Genomic DNA, 27,852 nt, shown 5'->3' with positions numbered 1-27,852 from the left:
GCCACCGTAGAGTTGAGGGCTCCAAGATTGCTAACAATATCATTTTATCATACTATTTTTAAGAATTTTATATTATCATTTGTTTTCATACTATTATGCATTTTCATTATAACATTATAAGTACTCATGTATTAACTTATTGAATGTTTCATTGAGAAAAATGCTCCATGCTGTTTGTTTCCATGGGAACGCAGCAGAACAATAAGGCGGGACCCTCCTCCAGCACAACGCTCCGCTGTCCTCCCTCCTATAGGTCAGCGCACCTGTCAGTCAACACGAGCTGCCATGGTAACTGACAGCCCGGCAGCCGCAGGTCTGTGACAGAGAAGAAGAGGAGGAGGAGAAGTAGAGAAGAAGAAGAGGAGAGGAGAAGAAGTTCATCCAACATGAGCCGGACTCTCTCGTCATTTATCTCAACATTCAACGATGCGGATGATTTAACTCCCAGGCTGCGGAGCGCTGATACTTTCCCGTCGCGCTGCTGTTCCACTCGTTTTTAAACTTGTTGTTGAATGTCAGTCTGCTAACGTTCGCCGTTAGCTCACGTTTTCACCCCGGACCGAGCCAAGCGAACCGAGCGCCATGATCCCCGAATGTCCCCGCGCCGGGGACTCGAGGAGCCGGGGCCGCTTCGTGTACAGCCCGGCGGCCGAACCGAGCCCGAGCCGCGGCGCCAGCGGCTTGCTGACGGAGATCCGGACCAGCATCAACAACCAGCCGTTCACCGACCACTACACCATCATCCCCGGCAAAGAGCTCGGAAGGTACGATCAACTTACTTACTCACTTCCCCCCCGAACCAGTTAGTGTCCTGTAGGTGATCAGAAACGGACTTTGTGACTTTTGGTTGTTGCTGTAGAAGTTTTCTGTTTGTTTCGTGCTGTTTGGGCTGAATGGATATATGTTCAGCTGGTGACCACAGGCTGTCTGTCAGGCTGCTGGATCCACACCTGATGTGTTTGAAAGGATCGAGACAGCAAACACAGAGACACCGTTGACATGTGTCTTCTTAGCTCTATTTCTTCAATAACTTATATCAAATCAAAACTTTTTAATGCATATATATATCACTCGTCCTATTGTGCCAAGTTCCCCTCAGATCACTGAGCCAGCTTGATTTGGCAGAAGTGAAGCATTGACTTTCATGAATGACCCATTGCTCATGCACAGAAATACATCTGTTCTCACTTATATCTAGATTCCACAGCAATATCATTAATAGCTAGGCAATGCATTCAGCTGATTGAAGGGTTGGCATCTTTTTTTAGATGTCTGTCAGTGCTGGTGAATATAGGTTTACAAAAATATTGTCAAATCAAACAAATCCCCATTTTGCTCTGTTATGTCTTCGGCACTTCAAACGTCAGATCCAGGTCATTGTGTGATGCCCGAGCTCTGCGCCTGCCTGACACAGCTAATGTTTCACAGAATTTCTTAAAGGTTAATAATTAGGGGAAATCCCCTCCGTCCAGTAAGCTCAACTGCTTTGGAATACTGCCCCTAACAAAGTCACAAGGCCAATCCCCTTTTGGTACGAATATGCTTCTGCCATGGTTAATCACCGCAGGATGACTTTGGTCACATTGTGAGTGTAAACTGGTTTTCTCTCAGCTTCTTGGCAACGATAACAGGACTGTGGCCGTGCTGGTGCGTTGACCCACGTACAACTTTAGAGATAAGAGCTGAGCGTCGACCTTGGCTCATTAAAGCAAATTCCAGCCAACGATCTCCTGCTATAGAGCTGTGTATGTGCGAGTCTTTGAGGACCACAACAAAGGCTGTGTGTGTGTGTGTGTGTGTGTGTGTGTGTGTGTGTGTGTGTGTGTGTGTGTGTGTGTGCGTGTGTGTGTGTGCGTGGGTGGCTTTGTATCGCATGACATGACATTGTGACTGCGATTAGCTGCCACAGAACAACATGAAAGGTTACATTAATCTGCAGTTACTACTCAGATCCGCAGCATTGAAGTAAACACATCAGCTGACACAAGTTCATGTGTTAAGATTCATGTGCAGCAAGGTGCTGCTCGGGATCATGCTGTCTTATTGTATTCATTAATGTAAGCATGCTCAGAACAGTGTTGAGAGTAAGGACTACTCTCTTTCCTTCTCCCTATTCAGGTTTGTATACAGTACAATATAAATCAACTCTTATTTTAACACTGGTAGTATGTGTGTGTGTCTGGGGGGGACACACACACATACTTTAAAATTCTGAACAGTAATAGTAATTCTCCCATACTGCATACTCCTTCCCCTGATCCTTGAAGCTGTATAGATAATCGGTGGATGGATGATAATAATAACTATTTAATATATTACTGGGAAAGCATTGGCTAGTTGACTATCAGTGATCTTTCTTACTATATTAATATCGCCATAAAAGAGGGTATTCAAATGACCACAGTTAGGACCATGCTTATTAAAGACCAGTTGGTAAAACCGGCCCCTGTGGAAGAAGCAAACTATAACTCACCGTTTGCATTGCTGCCAGAAACATCCAATCACTGAGCTTAAAAGTTGTGTGGTGCATTGCAAATAACAGGTAGAAGCTGTGGGGGGAAAAAACTGAAAACACACACTTCAGCCAAAATCAATGTTCTTCTAAAATATGGCCTAATTTTAGATGAATTCAGCGACTACAGGGCCATATGCAACAAACTATTTGACTCACTTCTTCAGCAACAAAATAGCCAAGATTGTATTGTAATGCCATGCTAAAACTGATTACTCACATCAGTGTGCCTCATTTTTAAAGCTTAACTGAGACTTGGGTTAGCAGCACCGTGGTCCCACAAAATAGCTTGGAATCAAATCAACTCAGGTGATTTTTCTTTTCTCTATATGATGCTGAAGCTGTTCTAAACTGGGACATAGTTGTGGTGGTAAATCTGTGTAATCACACATGAAGGGGTTGCCGTGCTTTGGCCAAACCACTTGTGTTTTTATTCCCTGGCTGACTCTTGGCCAGTTCTCCGAGCCGTCTGAAGTCAGTGGTGGAATTCCATTCATGAGGCCTTTTCAGATTAAAGGCTTGGCTGTAAACTTTGCCCATACACTGACTGTTCTGTGCTGTTACTGAGTTCTTACCTGGACTATGAGCATAATCATTTCAGATTTATTTTCTGAATGTATATGGCTTTACTTTTTATTCCACTGTATTGAATCTGCTCTTTTTACTTTATCCAACACTGGGCTCTCTCTGCTGGGGAAACTCACAGCTGCACAGCTCCTAAAACTGAAGCATGATCATGAAACAGGCATGCAGAACATTCTGCCTGTAGCGCAGCATTGTAGCTCTCAGTGTCTCTGTGTGTGTGTGTGTGTGTGTGTGTGTGTGTGTGTGTGTGTTTATAAAGTGTGGTGTTCATGGTGAGCAGTTTCCGCACTGAGCTGTTGAGAGACGCAGCCCACCTCCCTCCATGTGTGGACTGAAGCACAAAGTTTCCTGGTTGTTACATGGCCCACTCACTTTCTCACTGTGCCCACAAAGGGGACATGTTCAGGTTCCACAAAAACCTCAGTTTGTACATTCACAACACATCAGAACCTCCGATTAGTGAAGACTTTTGCCACTTTTGTCGTGACTTATAAAGCAGCTATCAAGAGAAAGGAGAAACGAGAAGCTTTTCCTTTTTTAAAGTAATTATTATCTTTATTTACATTTAGCTCTTCCACTGTCAGTTGATAATAAACAGAGCCCATTCTGTAGCCAGGTTGCAGAAGCTTTTACAGTAGTCTTTAGTTAAGATTACAGATGGAACAGCTGGACAAAGTTTAAAGTGTGTACTTCCTAGGGTCTTCCGTAGGAGGTACTCACCTTTATAGGTGCATGCCGTGTATCAAAGCTGAATCCCTGGTTTGAATCCAGCCAAGGTCCTTTGTTTCATTCTATCCTCTCTCTCTTGCATTTCTGAGAAATGCCCAAAAGCAGTTCAAACTTGCAAAGCATTGACACTTTTTAAGCATTTTTTAAAAAGTACTTGTCCTAATCCAGCGAGAGACATCTTATTTTAACTTTTGTAGAAATTTGGACAGGTCTTTCTCAGAAACCGAACTTTTAGGTTATAGTAGGAGATACATGTTTCAGGTTTCTAACCAAAGCAACAATTAAATCCAATGGAAAATAGAGACATTACAGTGCTGCTCAATTGTGAAACACGAGGTCTCTTGAAAGAACCATGCAATAAAATGACAATCAAAATTAAAACACGGAATATTTAGCACCAGAATTTTCAGCATTTATATGATTCAGGTCTCATAATAAAAGTAAGAGCTGCTTTCTGGTTCTTCCCTTTCATAGGTTCTAAAATTCTTCCAACTCCTGAAATGCAATAAAGTGTGAGAAGCTTTAAAAGCAGTAGTGAATAATTACTCAGCCTTAAGTTTGTGCTCAGTCAAATGTTAAAACACATTTCTTTGACAGTTCCAAGCATACAGGGTTTATAATTATAACTCACAATATATACATTAATAAGGACAGTTTGTTCAACCCTTCACATTTTTATATCAAGTTCTTCTATTTCAAGTTAGAGTGAAAACTATGATGGCTTTAATAATGCATTTATTCAGTGTACATAGACTTTGTCGTTGCTAGAAACTATGACGTGAGATTTGTGAGTTGGCTGCTGAAATCACCTTAAAGGAAAATCCATTCCAGAAGCAATAAGGAAAGTGCGTATTGTGAAAAGAATAATAACAATTTGGCAGTGCACTAAATAGCTGCTGTCTGCCCCACACTTTAGTGGCTGGGTGTGTCGCACGTTTGGGGGTTGAGGTACAGCTGGGAGGGAGTTTAAGGTAATACCTTCCATTACGTCTCTGCAGCGGGTGTCCCAGATGGTCTGCAGTCAAGCTCCTTTAGTGACTCCGACAATGGTGAAGTGGAAATTGAATTGCATATGGTTAAGACCCAAAGCTTTTTCTATAATGGGTCTTAGCGACAGAGATGGCCACTCTCCTGTTACCCCATATGGTCCTGGGTAGAGCTCTTTGCTCATCTTCCGTGACTGAATGTCACACCAGGAAGCCAATGTCATGGCTCAGGTTAAATTCTTTTTTGAATACATTTGCTGGTAATAGTCGACACGACACTCTTATTTTGTATTTAGACCCCTTCATTTACAAAGACTGGCTTATATGTTGTGTTTTTCTTCAACAATTTAATTATATTCTGCGAGGTCCTTAAACTAACTTATTTGATCAATTGATAGATACATTTTACCACACACACTTGTAAGGCGCTGTCAAGCTTGATTACTAATCTTGTCCTTTTTTAGTACGGTACTGTACCAACATCTCCATGTCATGACAAAGTCAGGATGTTGACTATTTCCATGACCTAATCTATCAACTTTAAATTGAAAACATTGAGATCCCGAATCACAGTTTATTTAAACCATGTTCTCTTTTGTTAGCTAATGTTTATGGTCTTTACCTGCTGTCTGTGATAGACTCCAAGCTAACTGTTAAGTTTAACCTACAGGATATACTCGATGGTCGACTATATAGACACATTTTTGAGTCAATGAAACAATCATCAATGACGTCATCTCCCAAAATAAATGAGAGCTAATGAGGAGATCAACATAAAAAGTTGTTTTAGTGCCAAAAACTGTGTGAATTGCATAATAATGGGTGGAAAATGTTTATTATCCCAAGAAGTAAACCTGCCTGTAAGCTCAGAAGGCAAACTTAGCCGATAGCTCAGAGAACAGATTTAGCTGCTAGCTCATACGATCTGTTCAGTCTGTGGACGGTTTTACACTGAAATTGCAGATTCAATATCAATTTATCACTTGTGTATTCAAAGCTGATTTGTGTTCTTTCATTCAGTTTTACCCCCAGATGCGTGTGCACCCAGTAATATTCGCAAACTGTCTGTAAGCTTCTATTGGGCACACTCTGATCAATGTCCTTTTTTCTAGACCTGCATGTGAGTTGAGGTCATCTTGCCTGTAACATATTTGATGACAGTAAATAAGTATGCACACTGCCAACCAGCCCTGCTGTGCACACAGGGAATCTGTTGTAGTAGGAGTGTTTGGCCCCAGGCCAGTGAAAATCTTTATTACATTAAATGCATCTAGGGCTGCCTGGCCGCCTGTCACCGAGCCTAGCTCTGAGCCTGCAGACAGCCTCCACAGTCCACATGGGGAGAACCAGGGATTCACTGACATGGTTTTTATAAAGACCATGTACTGATGTCTAATATTTGGTTGTGGATGGAAACACATCTCTACTGCATGAAATATGTAAGCCCCATTTAGACAGGGGAAGTGTGGAATAAAGTATTCACTGTGCTCCTCTGTAATCTTACTCATCATCTTGGCATTTTAGCCCTTTGGGAAACTAAAGGATGGGACCAGTCATAGACAGGGACTTTTCAGGATAAAACCAAAGGCCACAGGGATGGGTTGAAGAGATACTTTATGAGGTGGATTTGAATCAAAATTGGTAGTTTGGAGTCATAACTCAGTGAAATGGTAATACAGCACATGGAACATATTTTTATTCCATGCAGTGTGATTTATACATCAATTCTGGAGACCATTACAAGTAATCATCCATAAGTCTGCTTAGAAATAATAGAAAAGAGACTCAGTATTGGTGTAATCCACTTGTAGCTGTCTGCACCTCCAGTGGTATACATTGCAAACAGGAGCTGCTGCTAACATGCAAACAAATAAGAGAATGCCAGTATCTACCTGTGGTACAAACCCAGAACAGCAAGAATTATGTCATTACAATTAGCTTAAAAAAAGCCAAACTACAAGTGCTACATATAAGTGCAATATATAAGTGCAACTAACTTTTAAATTATATTATATACACCATTTATACCACAACAAACGAAATTGACGACATCATATTCATCAAAGTCATTGACAGCTACATAATATGTGTAATTAAAAGCTATAACTTGTTACAACTCAGAGAACCTGACAAATTGTGACTTGTCAGCCTGAAAACCTCTTTAGAGCGTCCACGAAGTCACTGCAATGGAGAAAAGCTCAAGGGCACATTAGCGGGACAGACAGAGGGTTTAAACCTGGAAACTCTTCAGTGTAAATATTAACTGTAAAAGCTAAGCTCTATAAAAGATTGTATGTGCTAATCAGTGATGCATAAATCTTCACTTAGTTAGGAAACACTTGCACTGTAACTAGGCCATGCTTAGACTTGCACTGTATCAGTGTGTATTAATACACGCTGAACACTGTCAGGCTCTCTGCTGCAGCTTGGCTTTAGGCTCTGACCTCTCAAAGCCATCCACTGCATCCATTAGAAAGCTTCTTTCCATTAAATGTAACCATGCCACCACCTTTGGCTTGGTCTGTTTACACACACACACGCACACGCACACACGCACACGCGCGCACACACACACACACACACACACACACACACACACACACACACACACACACACACACACACACACACACACACACACACACACACACACACACACACACACACACACACACACACACACACACACACACACACACACACACACACACACACACACACACACACACAAAAGCCATCTCTTTCAGGGTGTAGCCTGTGAATGAGGCTGCTGGCTTTGGAAATGTGCTGATGCCGCTTTAGAAAAGGCTGTGGTGGCCCAGTATGGTTTCTAAAGAGCAGGCCCAGACTCCCAAACCAAACATCATCTCTCAACTGATCCCAGGCATAGCCACACCCAGACTCGAACACACTGCCTCCAGGGTTCTGTAAGCCATGAAAACTCAGAAAAATGTAAATCCTAACTTAATTCTGCATTTAATAATTACCCTGCATGCCGGAAAAGCCATACAAGCAGGGCATTGTTTTGATCCGTGTGTGTGTGTGTGTGTGTGTGTGTGTGTGTGTGTGTGTGTGTGTGTGTGTACTTGTAGAAATATCACTTGATGATGATGATGATTTAAGTTTTAAAGGTGATAAGTGAAATGTCAAGGTCTGTCTATCCATGAGCAACAGAGTCGTATCACAGAGTAGCAGAGGATTTGGTGTGAAAAGTAAAAAACTGATGCCACGAGGGGAACCTGGTAACATTTATGAGCCTTCACGCTCTCATGTGCACCCTAGAAATGGCAGGTGCTATAATGAGCTTTTCCTGTCTGATGTGATTGGTAAAAAAGGATTTTCTGATGGCCCACCAGCTCACCGACTTGATGGGGTTCCTCCTGGTGCTGCTGATGGCCAGCTACAAACAGGTCAATGTGTTTGTGTGAGAGCGAGTGAGTGAGAGCGAGAGAGAGCGACAGCGGGTTAGATGGCACCGTACACAGCTCTGCAATCAAGCAATGGCACAAAACACAAATTGAGAAGGGTTATTATTAAAGTTATTATGAGAAGGGTAAGAAATTCTTGCGTCATTATGAAACTGTGTCAGGAGTCCAGGACAAATTGAACTATGGTGGGCTGCCACAGTAGGAAATTAATGTTTAAGACTGGACAAACCTGAGGCGGCCCACAGCGAAATCTAACTTATAAGATAAAAATTAGAGCTCTACAGTACTGAGCCGACACACAAATTCCTTTTAAAATGTCCGGTGTGATTGTTAGCACTTTTGACACTTTATTGAGTTTATTACCAGGTAGGTATGGTTCCACAGTGTGGGAATCCTATTTAAAGGGGGAAATAATAATAATTCATCATAAATATCTAAAATGTAATTGTCTTTTTTTAAATTTTATTTGAATTTCACAATGTATAGTACAAGTGCAACCGAGTGGTGTATTCTGTCTTTCGGACCCAATGAATGGAGAAAACGGAGAAAACTAGAAAGCTGTGATAAATGCCTATTCATGGCCAATTATACGAAACATTTTTAGAGGAAGTGTGAGGACATATTTTGGGTTCAACCTCACGGATGTCAAAATTGTGGATAAAGGCTGTTTGATGACTGTTTAATCACAATGTAACTTAGAGTTAGGCACCGTTCCAAATGATTTATGGAAAGTGTGACAGTCCTGTTTGAAAGTGTTGACTGTATAAAGACAATAGTATCAGGTTGATTATAATGGTTTATCAATATCTATCGAGCTCAGAGTAATTGATTCACAGTTTTTCCTAAAACGTCAGTAACTAGAAAAACTATGCTCACGCAATTCAAAGTTCATCATCGTCATCATTCACACCGTCACTAACTTATCTAGTGACATCAATCTTGCCATTTGAAATGGGGCTTATCAAATTCACTTAACAAAGGGAGAAGCCAGTTCCACGAATAAATAGATGTGTTACAAGTCACTGCTGTGATGCCAAGTCTCGTAATCAAAAGCATCTCTCACTGCTGGAATCTGTAGCTTCCAGCAGCTTCAGCCCCATGACTCTCACATGAGGCCAGCTGAGGATGAAGCAGCTCAGTGCGGTGCTCCAGGCCCAGAGCCACTCGTCATGCCCTGTGCCCTGACACAAGGCCTCTATGGCTACTACAGTCTTTCTCATTGTGGTCTCATCTCACAGGTTCCCCTCTTGCTCTTAGCTGTGGGTTCATAAAGAGTGAATTTGAATTACTCTTATCTCAGATATCTCTCTTGTGTGTTGTGCAGGCCAGCCACTTCTAATCATAATAAGTGTTTGTACTGCCCCTGCAGCACTGAATTATTATAATACTCTTCTTTGTTAAAGTGATTCGCTCTCTCTGGACTTTTAACGAGTGTTGCCATATGTAAAGCATGGTGTCTTATGATAAAATGTAAAAGGACATAAAGACTTTCTTGAACTCTGCACTCTTTCTGCAGTGAAAACCATTAGGCATTGTATACTGATTTTATTGCTGTGGCTGGCAGTGAAATGTCAACCTCTTGAATGCTTCAAATTTTGACGAAATTTGAAGCATTTTCCAACTCCGACTCCACTTTTATTAATTTAAGAAAAACTGTTAGTGGCTTTTTACTCCCTAAAGCTCAATAACTAGAGACAACCAATTTTTCCAAAGTAAATTTTGATATTTGATGTTGAAAATTGCAGGTGCAAATGGGAAGTGGCAGTTTAATTTGAAGAACTAAAAGAATTTGAACGTTTCTTAGTTAGTGTGTTTAAATTGTATGAGGTAAAGCTTTCAGACAGAGTGAGTCGTGTAAGTCACAAGTGGAAGAGATGAGAAGGTGAAAGTTAAATTTAAACATTTAACAGATTTTGCATATTTACCTTTTATATTAAAACAGTTTTGGAAATGTAAGGAAACATTCATATCTTTGAGTGTTGTAATGTTTTATGATACTGTATTAATTCCTAAAAATGCTGTTTATTTTAAATAAATGTACATGCAAAAACATTATTAATATATGTAAAGTTTTTTCTTTCAATATCAGTGTTTTCCCTGAATTATGCTGGTCCTGCTAAAATTGTACATGATTCAATTAATATTCACAATTAAACATAATATTCTCTCACACAGACCAAGTTAAAAAAATGGACATATCCATTTAATCTTTCTTAGTCAGTAGAAAGTAGGTGAAATCAGCGGTGCAATTGTGTTTCCAAATAACTATAGAACTGCAAAAGTCTGTTTACTTTAATGTCTTCACATCCCATCCTTATTTATGTCATGCCACAGAAACATTTTGAGCCAAATTTAAAGAAGCTGTGAGAGTTTTGACGTGTCAGTGTGCATTCGTCTTGGCTAGGAACCGGTCAGGTTCAGCCAGGGTGCTGCTGCTGATTATTGGAGCATTGACTGCCAACAGTAGCCAGAGGGAAGGCATGATGGGGGCCTGTCATCTCCATCACCAGCTGCATTTCAGAGGATTTCCCCTGGGCAGCGCACATATGTGTGCACACAGCACTTTGTGGTCTTCACATGAAACCATCCTTCCACTCTGCTATAAAACTGGGTCAGGCTAGTCTGTGGTGGTGGAAAGAGAAATGGAAATGCTGCCAACGATATCCACAGGCACCGCTCATTATCGGATGAAACTACATTCAGATCTGTACTTAGCTTTGACATATGTTTTTACATTACTTTCTTGCAGATAATACACATTTTTTAGCTCTGACTTTTTTATTGACTTAGTTTTTTGATTTCAGAATTCTGATTTAGTTGCTGCTGTTCATTCTCAACTCTGATAAAGTCCAGCAAAAAGTTTTAGAGAAACAAAATCAGTGCACATCTTATTTGTTTTCTTTATTGTGGGCAGTGTCACCCATTAACTACGTGAATGTGGTATGTCCCCCCCCCCCCCCCCAGATGATCTGCATCATTGCTTCATTGTAGAGCTGTGTGCAGCACTTGGCTTCCCCCTGTCGTTCTCGCTCTCTGTCTCTCTCTCTTTCACTCTCTCTGTCCCTCTCTAGCGCAATCTCTCTCTCACAGCATTGGTAGCCTACCAAAACATCCACATTGTTACCGGCCTCTGCAGGAGAGCAGAATTTGGCTTAACATCGGTAGATACCCTTTTCACTGTGCATGTTAGCACGACAAGCATACAGTTCTCTTACAGCCAGGGAGATGTGTGTTCAATGTGTGCTCTTCACTCTACTCACTGTGGTTTGGTATGGTGTGCATGATAGCATACTGCAAGCATGACCACAAGGCAATCTTACTTTGTGTTAAGTTCTGATTACCAAATGTTGGCATGCTAACACATTACACTAGAGCATTGGACATGCTAAACTATGCTAACTATAAACTAGCGTGTTTGACAAATATGAGGTGCCGCATATTAGAAGGTCTTTCATATAAATATAAACCCTGGTATCTGCTAAATGCAACAAGTGCAGGTGTTCCTCCTGTTCCACTCAGAACTGCACATGGCAAGCGCCTACACAACACTGACGTTCATCTTGTCTTCCAGGGGGAAGTTTGCCGTGGTCAGAAAGTGTGTGGAGAAATGCTCGGGCCATGAGTACGCTGCAAAGTTCATGAGGAAGAGACGGAAAGGCCAGGACTGCCGGATGGAGATCATCCATGAGATTGCAGTGCTCGAGTTGGCCACAGTTAATCACCGGGTGGTCAACCTCCACCAGGTCTACGAGATGGCTTCTGAGATGGTGCTGGTCCTGGAGTTGTGAGTATCCAATCTATACACAATGATTACTCACAGAAACCTGAGATATGAACATTTGTCAAATATTTAGATATTTTAAAAGTTCCTTAAAATCTTTCAAGTATACCAGTGGTAATTGGGAATGCTCAATTAGCTGTTTAACTAATTTGTACCAGTGAACTCCAGGGCTTCCTAATCAGCCATGGAACAATGGATGTATGACATAATGAAACAGTGATATATAAACCATATTCACATGTTGGCCATTTTCCCCTGATGTTACGCTCAGGGTAGAAAGCTCCATGCCCTCCTGGATTTGAACTGTTCATTATCTTCTCAGTTACTGATCAGTTAGGAAGCAGTGAAATGAAAACAGTCAGTCAGATTCTCTGCGTTTATATGACTTAGAACCCTGGATCAAAGCAGTACATTATTCTGTTCATGAAAGCATTTGAGCTTCCCACCTGGAGCGTGATGTCCGAGGATAATGGCTGCTGTGTGAATATGGTCTATTGGCTCAAAAAGTGACGTTCAGTGAGGTGAAATATGATATATTCACACAGGTAGACCAGGTAGAAGCTGGACAAGTGAATAATGACCCTTGTCATTAAGAAGAAATCTTTAAATAAGTGAATAATGATGAAATGACATACTTACTAGTACTTACTGTCAAAGTAAATAGGGAAAGTACAGATCAGATAAAGAACATTAATACGAATTATTTATACATTTTATTATGTAGATTAACAAAAAAACTTTTCATTCTTATTTATCGCCCAATTAGAACAGTTTAAAATTGGTTTTCTATGTGACGTTTAATATGTTGCTGTTTGAATTCTGGGTGAAATTATCCTCCAGTTAGAAAAAAGAGGAAAACACACAGTTTTCACCAATGACATTAATGAAGGATCCAAAACTTTTCAAAATGTCTACTGTGAATAAAAGCTCTGTTGTCTTAATGCTATTTTCAGTTTTTCCTCCTCACCATCCTCCCTTGGAGATTTTCACCATGTCCTTGAGTCTCTCTCTATGAATAGTGTTTGTCATTATTGGTTCTGGCACTTTATGTGTCTGGGTATTCTTCATAAATGTTTTGAGATTTGTTTTGTCTGTGACTAAACATAGAAAGTACAGGAAATGAACAACGTGATATTTTCTAAAGAAAAGTGTGAGAGGGAACAGACCGCTCTTTAGTTCTGTAGAGCTTCAGGCCAAACGTTAATACTCCTGTAAACACTAGGTATTCCAACAATGTGCTTCGCCTCTCTCTCTCTCTCTCTCTCTCTCTCTCTCTCTCTCTCTCTCTCTCTCTCTCTCTCTCTCTCTCTCTCTCTCTCTCTCTCTCTCTCTCTCTCTCTCTCTCTCCGGGATTGGGTTTCCTGTGTCCCAGGCTTAGAGGTGAAGGAGACAGACACTGACAGCGGTTTGATGTGTTAAATCCATTAGTAACCGTGAAAAAAGACCAACTGGAGCAAAGCTCAGTTTGACCCAGTATGTGAGACACACACACACGCATGCATGTGATACTGCATGGTGATGACTGCAGTAGCTACACCAGTTGTCGATGATCTCATTTCACTGGTCTTGCCCAGACCACGCTTGACCTGGTTCCCATAGTGTGTATGTGTGTGTGTGTGTGTGTGTGTGTGTGCGTGCACGTCAGTTCATGCCACGCCGGGCTGATCAAGAAGGTCTCCCTCACTTCCCCTCTGTCTTTCTCCCCCTTTCCATGCCATATTGGATTTTGCCTGCATCCCTCTCCATAGTGACCCACAGAACTCCCTTCCCGTCAGAGTCTGACAGATTAGAAGGTATTGACACATCCTGGATCAGCTGTCATCTGTCGTGTTTGACCTCTACACATGCACCATTGAAAGTGCAGAGCTGATTTTCACTGCACAGATATAGTGTCATATGCTGTAAGAAAGCTTCCATTAATAAATAATACAAATGTGAAACAAGGATCCTTTACTGTACAGTATACAGTTCCAAATACATCTGTGGTTGTCTTTACACAGCAACAGATCATATCAGGTGGTGATATTGAACCTCCTTTGATGAGACTGGAGGCCAGCTGGCCCCTTGTGTTGAATGGGATGATGGACAAATTAATCCCTGATTCAGTGTTGCGCTTTCGTAAAGTTGGGTGTTTATTTCCTAATCTGTCTCTATGAGTAAAATCAGTGCAGCCTCTGTTTAATGTCAATTAATGTGTGAAGCTGAATTAAACTGTAAATGGAGTGAGAAATGAAGTTAAAGTGTTGTCCGTGTTATGTGAATTGTATTGTTATACAGAATTATTTGCAGTCAGCAGCACATGCCATACAATGCAATCTGTTCCGTTAAGGAGATCCAATAAATGCCCCGTTAAATTCTCCAGTTGGCCCAATCCTCCCCCACCTCAGCCCATAATCCTAATCCCAGCCATTGTTCATTAAACGGATAATCTCAGAATTAACTGCTGTCCTGGGTGAGGATAGTGCTCCTCTTCAGACACACACAGTCAACACAGACGCACACAGACCAACCCATACTAACACAGAAAGACACTACAACTTTGATGGTGTCGTAATACAATTCAACTATAATTGGGAAAGTTAATTAAGGTGTATGCATGATATGAGTGTTATTATTTTTTTATGGAAATTCTCACATTGATGACTCCAAAGGCCACTGCAGTGGACAACATTTGTATCTCATAATTCATGTGTTTTCTGTTTAATATGGTTTTAGCATAATGAAGTTGTGCCACACCTTTTTGTATGAGGTCTTGTCAGTTTGATTGACATGTCACATTCTGTCATTTATGGATAGATGTAGGATCCAGATTTAAGGATGCTCTATAAAGGCCATATTTAGGATATTTAATGCGGCCGTGCTGACAATTTATGATTTATTCATTCATTGTACTAAATTTCATCAAATATGCTCATATAAGTGTTAACCACTATCAGTCTGCATCACATCTGCTGTTATTGATGCAGACAATAGAATGGATCATTTGTCATTTAAGTGTTTAAATAAAAGAGACTAGCACATTAGCTACATTAGACCCCAAGAAACACTCATCAACAATCTGAAGGTATGAGATCATTCAAGTCATGACCATAGGAATCACAGGACTTAAGGGCCAAGTGTCCGATGGACTGCTAGAGCATTTCTCTTCTGTGCTTTTTTTTTTTTTAATCAAAGGAAGTAGAGCAGAATGCTTTCATTCTTTCAGAAGAGGGACGACATACTCTTTTTTTTTTTTCTTTTTCTCTGCCCATCTTTTATTTGGCTGACAGCTGACAGATATTTCGGGCAGTGGGGAAATGGTAATGAAGGAGGATTGAAGGATGAATGGAGGAAGGAGGGGGCAGATATTCTGCAAATGAGGGTCAACTTGACATAGAAAACGATTCATGCCATGATGGGAGGAGAGGAGGGAGGGAAGGTGGTAAGAGTGAGGAAAATAGGCAAAGAGGCCCAAAGCTTTTTTTTTTCAGGCTGGTAGGGAGAGAAAGAAAGGAAGTGATGAAGAGTGAGAAAAGGAAGGGAAAAGACAGAGGCAAAAATAGTGTAAATGTGAGGGAGAAAACAATTAAACGGAGAGATGAAGGAAACCAGAGAGAATGAATGAGAGCAATACAGAGCTCCATGGCCTCATTGCTGGCTGAGCTCCAGCTGGGAGTTTATTATGTCAGTTGAGGCGCACGAGCGCTTTTGACCTGCCAAAGCATGGTCGCTCGCCCAGAGAGAGAGAGTCACAGTGTGTAAACAAAACAGAGGAATGACTTGATGGTTCAGGTCGACTCCATTGAGGTTTTTCTGTTTTATTTACTTATTCATCATCAGCTGTCTAATGACATTAAGGATGAGACAGGTCTTCAATATCTGGTTTAATATATTCTTACTGTATTATAGTAGCAAAATAAATAATGTGTTGTGTTCATTTAACAGTACAATCAGATTTTTCTACCCTGTCTAGAAATACACAAATTACACACGCTCTTTGATATCAGTTCCCTAAATATGTCTTAAACACTTTATCACTTTATGATAACACTTTATCTCGCAACATTAATAAACTGAAGGGAAAAAAAATCCTGAATCCGCCCCCTGATCTGGATCTGCACTAATATTTATTGCCTGACCAATACCACATCCTTCCACAGAGTTTTCAGCAATTCACAACGTGACCATTTTCCACTGATGTCACACTCAGGATGGGAATTTCAAATGTCATCCTTACAGAGTAATGTTGTTCTGCTATGGTGCAGGTTGCAGGTCACACCAAACGTTTCAAAGTAAAACAGCTTATTTGATACACCATTAGCTACCAATAGACAACAGCTAATGTTAGCATTCAACCACTTCCTAGCTAACATCACCCTTACCCTAGTTTTCCACCCTGAGCATGACATCAGAGGGAAATGTTAGCCATGTGAATTTGCTGAATTAAGTTAGGTGATCCAAAAAAGCTAATATACGGAATGTTTTATTGGGTTTGTTAACCATGTTCATTTAAAATAATATATATTTTCTGCTTTTCTTTCACGCTGCATTCACCTTTTACTTGTCTTTTGTATGAGAACTTCATTTTATGTGGCCCATCTTTAGCTGTGTGTCATGTATGACAGCTACTTCTAAGTATATGTTTAAAAAAACACATCCCGACCTTTTGGTAATGACCCATAAAAACTAAAAGGTAAAATAAGAATGCTTGATCTAATGCTTATATTATGGATATTCATAAATATGTATGTCTAGCCATATAATATAACTTGGGGCTTTGTATTCCAGGTTATAGATATTGGTGTGTTCTTGGGGCTCTGAGAGAAAACGGATGTCATGGATCTCATCTCATTTATGTCCCGAGGACCCATCACAGTCTTAATTTGTTGTAATGAGTCAGACAGTTGAACAAATGTGAGTCTATTAGCGTATTGCACGTTGCTACTTTTCTTCAGTAAATGGAGCCATTACCTCATGGGAAACTCCAATTTGGTGGACATGAATACATGATGAGTGCAATATGGAGGGCCACTTTTAGGAATTCACTTGACCTCAATCTGACTTTATCGCCCCCCCCCTCTCTCTGTCATGCACATTTGTCTCTTTGTCTCTGCTGTTCGTTGTGAAGATTGGTTTCCTCCACTGGTAGAGCATCTCTGTCTGCCTTGATTGAGATTGCACTCTCCACTCGTTCTCTGTGAATCCTTAAGAGACTCGCTCATAAAGGAATATTCTGGACTTTTATAGTTCCCCCTGCCTTCCAGTTCAAAGCTTCCTTCGCTTCCCACCCCTCATTGTTTTCATGGGTTTATGTTTATGGCATGAGCGAAGCAGGTCAAATAATTAGGTCAGCTGACGTTAATGTTATTATTTTTCCACTAAAACTATCTGAGGCCTGAGCGTAACGGGTGGCTGATCAAAGCTGAAGTGATCCATTCCCGCAGCACTGAGCCGACACTGATTTCATTCATTTCATTAGGAACTCGCCAATCAAACTGTGACTGGCTGAACCTGACCTCTCGTTGGGCTCCAAAGCCACTGTCAGGGTTCAGGGGCAAAACTCTGCTTTTGTCAGGGGCCGTATCAGTGGAGCCGCGTGTCTGTTGCTGGTGGTGTGAATGACCCATTTAGTGAGGCTTCTCGGTCACTGGGGTTTTCAAAATAGATGGAGATATAGTAATGTGCAGTCATTTGAATTGATCGGTGCATCAAGTCTCACAGTTCAACATATCATTTGACGTACTCTCCACTCTGCACATTACGGTGTCCTGGCAAATGGATTTAAAGGGCAAGTTGAAACAATTTTGACAAAGCACTTTTTGAAGGTGGTTCAGCAAAATGAATGTTTAAAGAGGATTCCATTGGTTTCAAGATTTTGATGAAGACAAGACAGGTTTCACACTCTGCTATTCCTGAGTTAAAACCGACATATAAGAAATACATGGGTTATACTCAGTTTTCAATAAAAAGGCCAAATTTCCCAGATATGCGTCTAATCTCGTCAGTCATGAGTAAAGCTCCTGTGTGTGTGAGTGGGTACATGGGGGAAGTCTGTAGTTGTTGTTTTCTGTTTGCCAACTTGGTTTAGTTTCTGTCTGATCCTCTGAGGAATGAACTGCAATTCCAACAGTTAAACGCACATGCCGAAAGCAGCCCAGTGTGTGTGTGTGTGTGTGTGTGTGTGTGTGTGTGTGTGTGTGTGTGTGTGTGTGTGTGTGTGTCTGCGCACAACAGTGACACAGATTAGAAACCAATCATTTCACGCACACATTTCCCTCAGCTGACCTGATTATAAAACATAATACTCTCTGGCTTCTGATACTTCCTTCATATACACACATACGCTTCCTCATTAAAGCAGCCACACAAACCAAACCCTGCATTGTGAGGATGTGTGTTTGTGTTTGTGTGTAAAGACTGATTTAGCCATAATAGCTGACTTTTTGACAAATTGTACTTGCATTGGAAAACATCCATAGATCTGTTATTCTATACTAAGACAGAGGAAAGTTAGAGGTACCTGAAACAAGATGTAACATTGTGTGTGCGTGTGTGTGTGTGTGTGGGGGGGGGGGGGGGAATCAACCCTTCGACCCCTTTAGGAGAGACATTAGCTAAGGGTTTAGCTCAGTGTTGTCACAGCAGTTCTGGTGTGTTTGACCCCATCTACTTACGTAAATCTGGTTTAACTCAGGAAATGATGTTTACTAACACAAGTTTCTATGAGTTTGACCTAATGGAAACATATCTCAAAGCGTGAGCAGTTTCCTTGAACCCCAACACACACATGCAGTGCCATAGTGAGGGCATGTTTTAAACTGAGGTCCAGAAGTTGTTGCTCCCAAGGAGCACATGTTATCCTAAATTTAGAAGTTTAGAAACGCATTGAGGAGCCCAAATAAACTGATGTCAAATAATTAAATTACTCACCAAAGATGCTGTTGTGCATCCAATGATCAGCCGGATTTTAGTCAATGTCGTTCATAAACTGAAACTGAAATACCTTTATTACTGTTCATGTGTGTGGTTTCTATATAAGTTTGAATGATTGACCTAACTGGTGTTATTTTCTGTAAATACCATGTCAGCTATTTCAGAGGTCTGTTAAGCAATCGACACAATCCTCAGACCCAAGGTCAAAACTTCTCAAAATGAAAGCTCTGTAAATCAGCTTGATATGTCATTGCAGCAACAGCAGCAGTTATATAAAAATAACTTAAATAATCAAAATGATCTGACAGGCCAGATATTATTTCTGGTGCGCCAATCTTGTACGAGTCACACCAAATTGGACTTTCATGGGCCCTTAACAATACACAGGCCAAGTGTGTAGCCGCTAAGATGAATGGTTTACTGACAGAAAGACAGAGATTTCTGAAATAAGATAACAGTGATGCTCAAAACCAGATCAAAATGAGAAGCTGCAGCTGAATCACACTGATCTTAATGATTTTTATTGTTGCAGCCCAGTTCAAATGTGTTTGAACCCAGTCTTTCTGTGTGTCTGTGTTTCTTTGATTCTTTGATAACTGTGAATAAGTAGCATTCTACTTATTCACAGTTATTCACAGTTATGTCCTGTGAGCAACTATTTGACTTTCATTAGGTCGCAGCCTGCAGACTTATGTTTTTTATTTTCTCTGTCAGGTCAAAGGCCCTTTTTATCAACTTGTAAATCCACATCATTCTCCCTCACCCCTCCTCTTCCTCCCCCTCTCCACCTTCCTCTGAGATAAAGCCTAATTCACCAGCACCCTGAGGGGACACCTTGTCTATTCCTGACTGCCCTCCCTCTTTTTTCCTTTTTCGGTTTTCTAATTGAGTTTGTCCGTCAGAGTTTATCTCAGGTCAAAGGAAATTAAAGGTGCTTAAAGAAGGCCAGTACTTTCAGTGTTGATAGTAGGTTGAGTCAATGTTCATGTTGTTGTTATTTTACTCTTGCAGCCCTGGTTTCTCATGTCAGAGGTGATAAGAATGTGATCAGTCAACAGTACAAGTGGCCTCATTCAAGAGAAGCTTGTAATTAGTTTGCTATATTTAGAGGAGTTCTTCTATTTCTGCCTCCACCTCCAGCAAGTCAAAACACACATTGGGGCGAGACAATGTTTTTTTTTCCCATGGTGTCTTGTGGTATTCACCATAAAAAGTCTCATATAAACCTAAGTTTCATGATCATTTTGGTGAGCGTGTGGTGAAACAGGGAACCAGAGCTGTAGTTTGTGTTTTTCTGTGGACGATCTGGTTTCCTCTCACAGTCCAAACACACTGAAGTTAGGATAAGTGAGAACTCTAAATCACAGGTAGTGACTGGTGACCTGCCCTGGCTGTAGCCTTCCTGACACTGGACAAAGATTGGTGGAGCCTTACAGCAAACCTGGATGAACTCTTATCCTTTTAGGCTAAAGACTTTCAAAGCGGCAAGTGAACATGATTTGTATTCTCATCTGATGTATGTGTCATGCAGTGCGGCTGGAGGCGAGATCTTCAACCAGTGTGTGTCAGAGGACGAGGCCTTCAGCGAGGAGGACGTGAAGAGGCTCATGAGGCAAATCCTGGAGGGAGTCACCTTCCTCCATCAGAACAACATAGTCCACCTCGACCTGAAGGTCAGTGAAGGGAACACACACACACACGTATATTTCTCATTTCCATTTTTTGCTCCATTCAGTTCCACTCTTATTCCTCAGTGATCTGCAAACATTCCCCAGTTAGTCAAGCTGAAGCTTATTTCATCCTCTGGTAAAAGGCTGTTGCTGTGACCTAAAGATGGCAGACATTTAACATTTCAGAGCAGTTAAAGCCTGCATGGCAAAGTTCTCTGCCCATTCCTGCTCTGTGTGATGAATTAGTTCTATACAGGACCACGCTTCAACAGCATGTAATTTAAAGGTTTTAATAATATCTTACTTGGAAGAAGAGGAAAGAGGAATGAATGTTGAGGCAAGTGGTTGAGGTGAAGATGTGTCTGGGAGGATGCCCTGAAGAATGTCTCAATGTGGTGGTTCCACCTCTTCACTCTTCTGCTTCATTCCTCTCAAGCTGACTACAGGCCCTGTAGATGGAACCTAGAATGAGACTTGTGCACCAGGCTCAATAGGAAGGGATGAGGTCGAATTGTGAAAGGATGGAAGGAAGGGAAAGGGTGGGTGGGCATATTCTGAGACAAAGTGAGCGTGGTGGGTGGACCAGGTAAATTATATCTTCTGGTGTGGCCCTGCTCCAAAACCTAAATTAACTTCATTTATTTTGTGACTGTTCAAACCAGCTTTTGAACTGAACAGATTAAATTACACATTTACATGAAAACCGGTTCCAATACATTTAAAATAAGACATTAATTATTTAACATTTCATTTATTTTAAAGATAGTCCACCTAGCACCAACCTTAACCTCTAGGAAATTATGATGGGCATTTTTTTAATGAAAAATTATATGGATATCAATAGATTATAAAAAATTGTTGTAGCCCTAATTCTGCATTTTACAACATTGTGAACAAGGGAGTCTTTAAAGCCAGAAGCAGAATTTTAAATGTTGTCCTTGGTGAATAAAATGATGTTGGGGGATTAGTGGACTCAGGAGTAACAACCAGTCAAGAAGCTTCAGCTCCATCAGAAAAAAGACAGGACACTTGTTAGAGTCCAGATGATTTAATCTGTCAGTGAAATCATTTATCTTTCACATGTTGAGAGGTATTAGGGGCAAAATATCTCAATGCAGGGCTGTTGGCAGTATTAGTAATCACAAAATCCACTGAATTCTTTCAAATGTGCAAATTACGTATATGAAAACGTTACTCACGACCATGAAAGTGGTATAACATAAAAAGCACTGATGCACAGGCCATCCTAACAGTACATGTGTGTGTGTGAGGTGAGTGTGTAACGGGTGCTGTGATGTCCCTCCAGCCTCAGAACATCCTGCTGACCAGCAGCTCTCCTCTGGGTGACATTAAGATCGTGGACTTTGGCCTGTCCAGGATGGTCTGCAGCCACCAGGAGCTCCGGGAGATCATGGGGACCCCGGAGTATGTTGGTGAGTTGCTGCCAAGGTTCACTAATACGTCACAATCACAAGACCAACTTCGTCCCTCCGTCACATTCTCATGAAAGCATTATCTCAGGAACGCCGTGAGGGAATTTATTCAAATTTGGGACAAAAGTTGACTCGTCACTGTGACCTCACAAATAAGGTTTTGGCCTTAACTCAAGAATTCATATGTTAAGTTTCATACAAATCTCTATTAGGATAAAATGAGGAAGTGATATAATTTTATATCGACAAGGTCAACTTCACTCTGACAGCATATTACTCTGTAAAAACACTTCTATGACCTTTATTCAACACCATACCTCAGGAAAAGAAGGAGAAACTGTGACTGAATTTCACATTTTGTTGGATTGTGACCATCTTGTTCTTGAACCTCCCACCTTGAATCTCAAGTGAATGTATAAGATCCTGTCATGGCTAGAACTTTGTGTTCTATTTTTTGTTTCTCTTAATGAATGTACAAACAGCAGAGCAAGAACATGGGGATCATATATCTTTGCTGCATCTACAGGACAAATGACGCACACTTTCACCACAATAACACAGACACACTCAAATCCGGGTGGCCAGAGGCTTAAAACCATGACCAAGTCATTTTACTTTTTGAACTGATGTATTTCTGAATGATAATTTGTGTTATTATTTTTTTCAGCTCCGGAGATCCTAAATTATGAGCCTATAAGCACAGCAACAGATATGTGGTAAGAAAACTATTTTCAACTCTTCAATAAATACATTTAATTAAATAAATTGAATGGGAGTGCCGTAAACTTAACCTGGACACTGTGCTGCCTATTTGAAAGGGTGTAGATTTGATTTGAGGGTCAAAAGTGTCCCAACTTTATATTGTTTCCTGGTAGAAATGTGAGTTTCCCTCACAAACTTAATAAAGAAGTTAGAAGAAGTTTGTAGAATGTGTTGACATTGTTTTAAATCACACTGTAGCTCACAGCAACTCACAGACAGGACACAGGGATCCCAACTTTAACTGTCCCTCTCTCAACATGATAGTTACATTTCATTTTGTTAGATTTTAACAAGGATACCTAACAGTACAACAAATCTTCATTTTGTTCTGCAAAAAAGTTTGTAATGAAGTGGAGGAGGTAGAGGATGGGAACCACTAACAATATTCTATTCATTTAAATAAATATATTATTCATGTGTTTTATATTTAAATATATATTTGTTATTTCTAAATGTTAGTCATTATGTCTCTGGAATCTTTTGAACAATTTTAAGTAACTTATCTGTTGGCTTATTCTATTTATGGTTGAATGCTTTTTTGCAACCATCTGTCATTTTAACAATGTGTCATATATTGTTTTTCTTTGAATATTAACAGAGAAAGACTCTTCTACCCCTAAAAGTGATGTAGCTTAGTAGAATAACTGTAGGAACCTATATATCACCCATTTAGCTCTTGCAATTCTCTCATGATATTTGAGTTATTTCCATTATTTTGCGATTGCTTTATATTTTCTTGGTTGTGTTCTGCCTGACCCTGTGTGCCCTCTGCTCCATGATGTCTGTTTCAGGAGTATTGGTGTTTTGGCCTATGTGATGCTGACGGGCATCTCACCATTCCTGGGCGAGGACAAGCAGGAGACGTTTCTCAACATCTCCCAGCTCAATGTGAGCTACATGGAGGAGGAGCTGCAGCAGCTGGACCAGGCCGCACTGTCCTTCATCCAGATGCTGCTCCTCAAACAGCCACAGTGAGTCCACGTCTCACTCGTCCACAAGACCCATGAACATACGAGGCACATTCTTAGAAAACGGCAAAATTCATTAATGCAATCAAAGGTTGACTATTTACTAATAAGCAGAGGATAGTCAGTGTGTGTGTGTCACAGTGTGTGAGTTGACTGAGTTCATGTCCAGAGAACCTACTCCCCTTTCCTTTTTGATCTACAAACAACACAGCTATTTTTACTGGGGCATCAAAACTACTTTTTTTGTGTTTGGTGAGAGTCAGAGGAAGGGAGGGAGGGAGACGGTCTGAACCTCCTTTCAGTTTCCTCTTGCTCCTGCTCTCTCTGTGTGTTTTAATGCAGTCACATTCACCATTTAATTGTTTCTATTTACATATTTAATTACAACAATAAGAAGAAGAAGAATCATGATAATTATACATTTGATTTCACTGCACATTTTCTAGACACCCAAGGACACCTTACAATACATCATGAATAATAAAATGAATAATTAAAGTTAAACTACAGAAGCATATTGCTGTCACACCAGAAAAATAAAAAAAAACAATCCATATCAGTTATAATGTGGTTTCACTAAAGGTTTACTGCTAGGGTCGTAGTCTGACCAGGAAGAGACCATGTATGTGTGTATTGATTTTGGTGACCCTGCACTGCACGGGAGTGAACCTATTGAAAACTATGTATTATAGGCGTTGCACTTTGTTGACGGTTCCTGCTCACTCCTCTCACTGCCCACTGTACATTAAGTCCAATGGTTTTCCCCCTGATTCATCCTGGATTTAGGCTTTTTTTGATAAAAATAATGCTGTAGCTGGTTGTGTGCATTACTCTGATTGGAACGTGAAACCTTTCACTTTATATAGTGATAATGTTTCATGCTATAACGTGATATGAATGTTTTTTTATTTTTCTGATGTGACAGAAAATCTAATGTTGATCAATAGTTATGCTGAGCTGCATTTGAAAACATTATTTTACAGTCACAATATCTTCTGACAAAATAATGAAATACATCTTAATAACAGCAGCAGTGCTGTGAGTTCAGATAAATGAGTAAATGTGAAGCTTTGGTGACCCCTAGTGGACATCTTGATATCCAGATTGAGAACCCCCTGATGCATGGCTCACTTTGCCCCCTCACAAAAAATATAGTTTCTCTTTTCAAAATGGGTGAGTGTAGTGTAGTGAGTGTATGGTGAGAAAAAATCATTTAAACTATTTTAGCAGAAGGCTACAACATCCAAAGTGCCCTTGATAAACATTCAATGCAGAACCAAAGCAGGATGTGAGATGTGTAGCTACATTCATGTGTGGGTGTGTGTGTGTTTTAGGGATCGGGCCACAGCGGAGCAGTGTCTCACACACCCCTGGCTTCAGCACTCAAAGACTCAGGAAACCCAGACGGCGGAGGAGATCCTCCCAATGAAGGAGCAGGAGGTGTCCAGCGCCACCAGTACTCCTGAAACTCCCAGCTGCCTGACTACAGCTGTGAATGAGGAGGAGGAGGAAGAACGGCCAGTGACAGAGGAGCTGATCGTCGTGGCTGCCTACACTCTGGGTCAGTGTCGCCAGTCCTCCACCTCAGAGAAGGAGGCTCTGGCCGCTGAGCAGAAGGCAATCTCCAAACGCTTCAAGTTTGAGGAGCCCTTCAGTGCCCTGCAGGAGGTCCCAGGGGAGTTCATCTACTGACCCCCCTTCAGTGCCCTGCAGGAGGTCCCAGGGGAGTTCATCTACTGACCCCCCTTCAGTGCCCTGCAGGAGGTCCCAGGGGAGTTCATCTACTGACCCCATTTGCCCACAGGAAATGTTGCTGTTGTCACGGTAACAAAAATAAACCTTCTGTTTATTCAAACTCTCCTCCATATATACTGTACATGTATAATCCGATGCTGTTGCACAATCAAACTGATTTTATTTAAGAAGTTGGATTTAAGTTCTTTGTTTTAAGTACCTACTCACTTATTTCTCCCACAATGCATCTCCTTGCTTGATTCCCGCCAACTCCCACATCCTAACAGGGCAACAGTAGGTTTATTTCACTTGTATTTCATTTGGTTTGCTGTTGTAGTTTTATTATCTCTTAAATAACTGGCCAAATGTTAGACAAATGTGTGACATATGACATCTGACATATTTCCACACATGAAGACGTCTTTTCTAGACCGACTTGCATCAAGCAAGCAGGAGAAATCTATCAGAGAGGAGACAGAGAGACAGAGGCTGAATCCAAATCTCTACCTTCTGGACTGCCCGCCTTTAAATCTCCAGGGTGCATTTCAAAGCTCCATGACTCCACTTTAGATGCCAAAACTCCCCAAATCTTTTTTTCCCCTTTTTATGAATTGATTTAGCAGTTTGTAAATTTGCAAGTTGTGTGCAATATAAATCCTCATTACATAAATAAACCTATACAAAAAAATCTACACATTGACTTAGATTCAAAGTTCATTTTTATACTGGAAACGATGCTAATATCACCACCAGGTCTGTTTAGAAGTTCTTCTGGAGCTTTTTATCGTGTGGTACAATCTTCCTCTGTCGTCCAGTTGTCATGGAAAAAAAACGCTCTCAGAAAAATAAAAAGTCAACAACCACATCTGCTCAGGAAGTTAGTGTGATACGACCAAAAGATCCGGAGCAACTCATAAATCGACTTTATATAATTAAGAAAATAATATCTTAAGTCCTTCTACTTTTTTGACCCTCACCATTTACATTAATAGTATTATTTTAATGAAGGTCACATGCAGAGGGTTGCAAAATGTGGGCGTAACGATCAGAGTCTTCACCTGCAGCAGAAGGGCAGTCTGGACATTTGGTATTCCCCCAGAGACAAACAGAGGAGGAGAAAACAGAGTGATAAACATGTTGGTTTAGTTTCTGTGTTTCAGGACGGAGGTAGACTCTCAGCGCAGAGGGGGTGGAGTGCTTTCTCGCTCTTCCGATGACATTATTTGTATATTCACGCTGTAAAATAGCTGATTTATGCTTTAATATCCTATCAGTTCATACAATGTTCTGAAAATCTAAAAGGTCAGCATATGTCGGTCTACATGCAATCATAGATGAACGGTTCAGCACAACTGCTGATAGACAGTGACAGGCATCCGCACTGTCTCTGTTCTATATGTCTCACAAAAGATTAATATGTATATAATATATAAACAATAAAAGGGTCTGTGTCCGCAGTTAGCTGTTTTTACACTGACAGCATCAATACAAAGAGAAACAACCTCAGCGTAAAGCTTATATTACCATTGCAGTAACAGCGCTTTCAGTCCAAAGTAGTTTACTATTTGGAACACTGCTGAGCTCGTGGATGTTACATAAAAAAAAAGGCTGTAGCGATTTTGTTGTTGTCATACTACAAGTGGCCACTAGGACAAATTGTCAGAAAATTGGTCGTATCGAGTTCTCCTGAAAAGGTTCTTTGCGTAATATTCCTAAAATAAGAAGTGGACTTCAGTCAGCAACCAGTTGTTCACACGTGTGCTCATAAGTAGGTGTGAGTGAGTATCCAGAGCAACAGCCAAAATGGTGACGTGATTGCATCATGTTGATAGATGAGGTAACTTAAGTTAAACTGTGATTATAGTTTAACTACAAACATTTGTGACTAGAAACAGGATTTCTGAAGTGTAACATTGTTTTCGGCTTGCTAGCTGTTACAATGTAGACTGGTGACGTTGGTAACCTGACTATATATACGATATGTTGGTCTTAGATAGCAAGCTTTGTCACTCGCTGTTTGTCAAGCCAAGCTCCGACTATTATTGATGTGATCATTTCCATTGCAACCCTCATCTTTCATTTTTCATGTTTCAGCATTATAGAGCATATACCTTCTTCTTTTTTTTTTTTATAACGTTACCAAGAGTGAGCTGAGATGATGAGACTCCTAAACTAACATCAGCTAACATCCTTTGTTGACTTTGATGTTTAGCGCTAACGTTAGCTGTTTTCCCCCGAAAATCCTTTACGTAAAAATTTCACAGGCTAGAGTATGCAACCAATGCTAATTTTGAACTTTTAAAGTTATGTTACCATCTGCTCAAAAAAACTTTTCTTACATATAGGACCTTT

The 27,852-nt window shown here is 40.7% G+C and overlaps 1 protein-coding gene across 2 annotated transcripts; it reads left to right on the top strand.

Annotated features, from left to right (window-relative positions):
* The first annotated feature begins 298 nt into the window (after positions 1-298).
* On the top strand, positions 299-26,724 carry stk17a (serine/threonine kinase 17a). Of its 2 annotated transcripts, XM_034572587.1 has the most exons (9): positions 299-764; positions 11,812-12,024; positions 20,465-20,606; positions 21,910-22,036; positions 22,704-22,752; positions 23,590-23,769; positions 25,101-25,434; positions 25,531-25,919; positions 26,038-26,724. In XM_034572587.1, the coding sequence occupies exons 1-8, from the start codon at positions 583-585 to the stop codon at positions 25,552-25,554; spliced, it is 1,251 nt and encodes a 416-aa protein (XP_034428478.1). In that variant the 5' UTR covers positions 299-582; the 3' UTR covers positions 25,555-25,919; positions 26,038-26,724. The 2 variants fall into 2 exon arrangements, with proteins under 2 accessions (XP_034428478.1, XP_034428479.1); XM_034572588.1 differs by having other exon boundaries at positions 25,101-25,919.
* Positions 26,725-27,852: the final 1,128 nt, after the last annotated feature.

The sequence above is a fragment of the Hippoglossus hippoglossus genome, chromosome 20 (assembly GCF_009819705.1).
Source record: "Hippoglossus hippoglossus isolate fHipHip1 chromosome 20, fHipHip1.pri, whole genome shotgun sequence".
NCBI lineage: Eukaryota > Metazoa > Chordata > Actinopteri > Pleuronectiformes > Pleuronectidae > Hippoglossus > Hippoglossus hippoglossus.
This window is presented reverse-complemented; position numbering and strand designations above follow the sequence as displayed.

Bases quoted from the DNA above. Each gene is read 5' to 3' on its own strand.
- stk17a (XM_034572587.1), top strand. From the start codon at position 583: ATGATCCCCGAATGTCCCCGCGCCGGGGACTCGAGGAGCCGGGGCCGC. The intron at 22,037-22,703 runs GTGAGTTGCTGC...TATTTTTTTCAG, and splicing joins GGGGACCCCGGAGTATGTTG to CTCCGGAGATCCTAAATTAT. The intron at 22,753-23,589 runs GTAAGAAAACTA...TGTCTGTTTCAG, and splicing joins AGCACAGCAACAGATATGTG to GAGTATTGGTGTTTTGGCCT.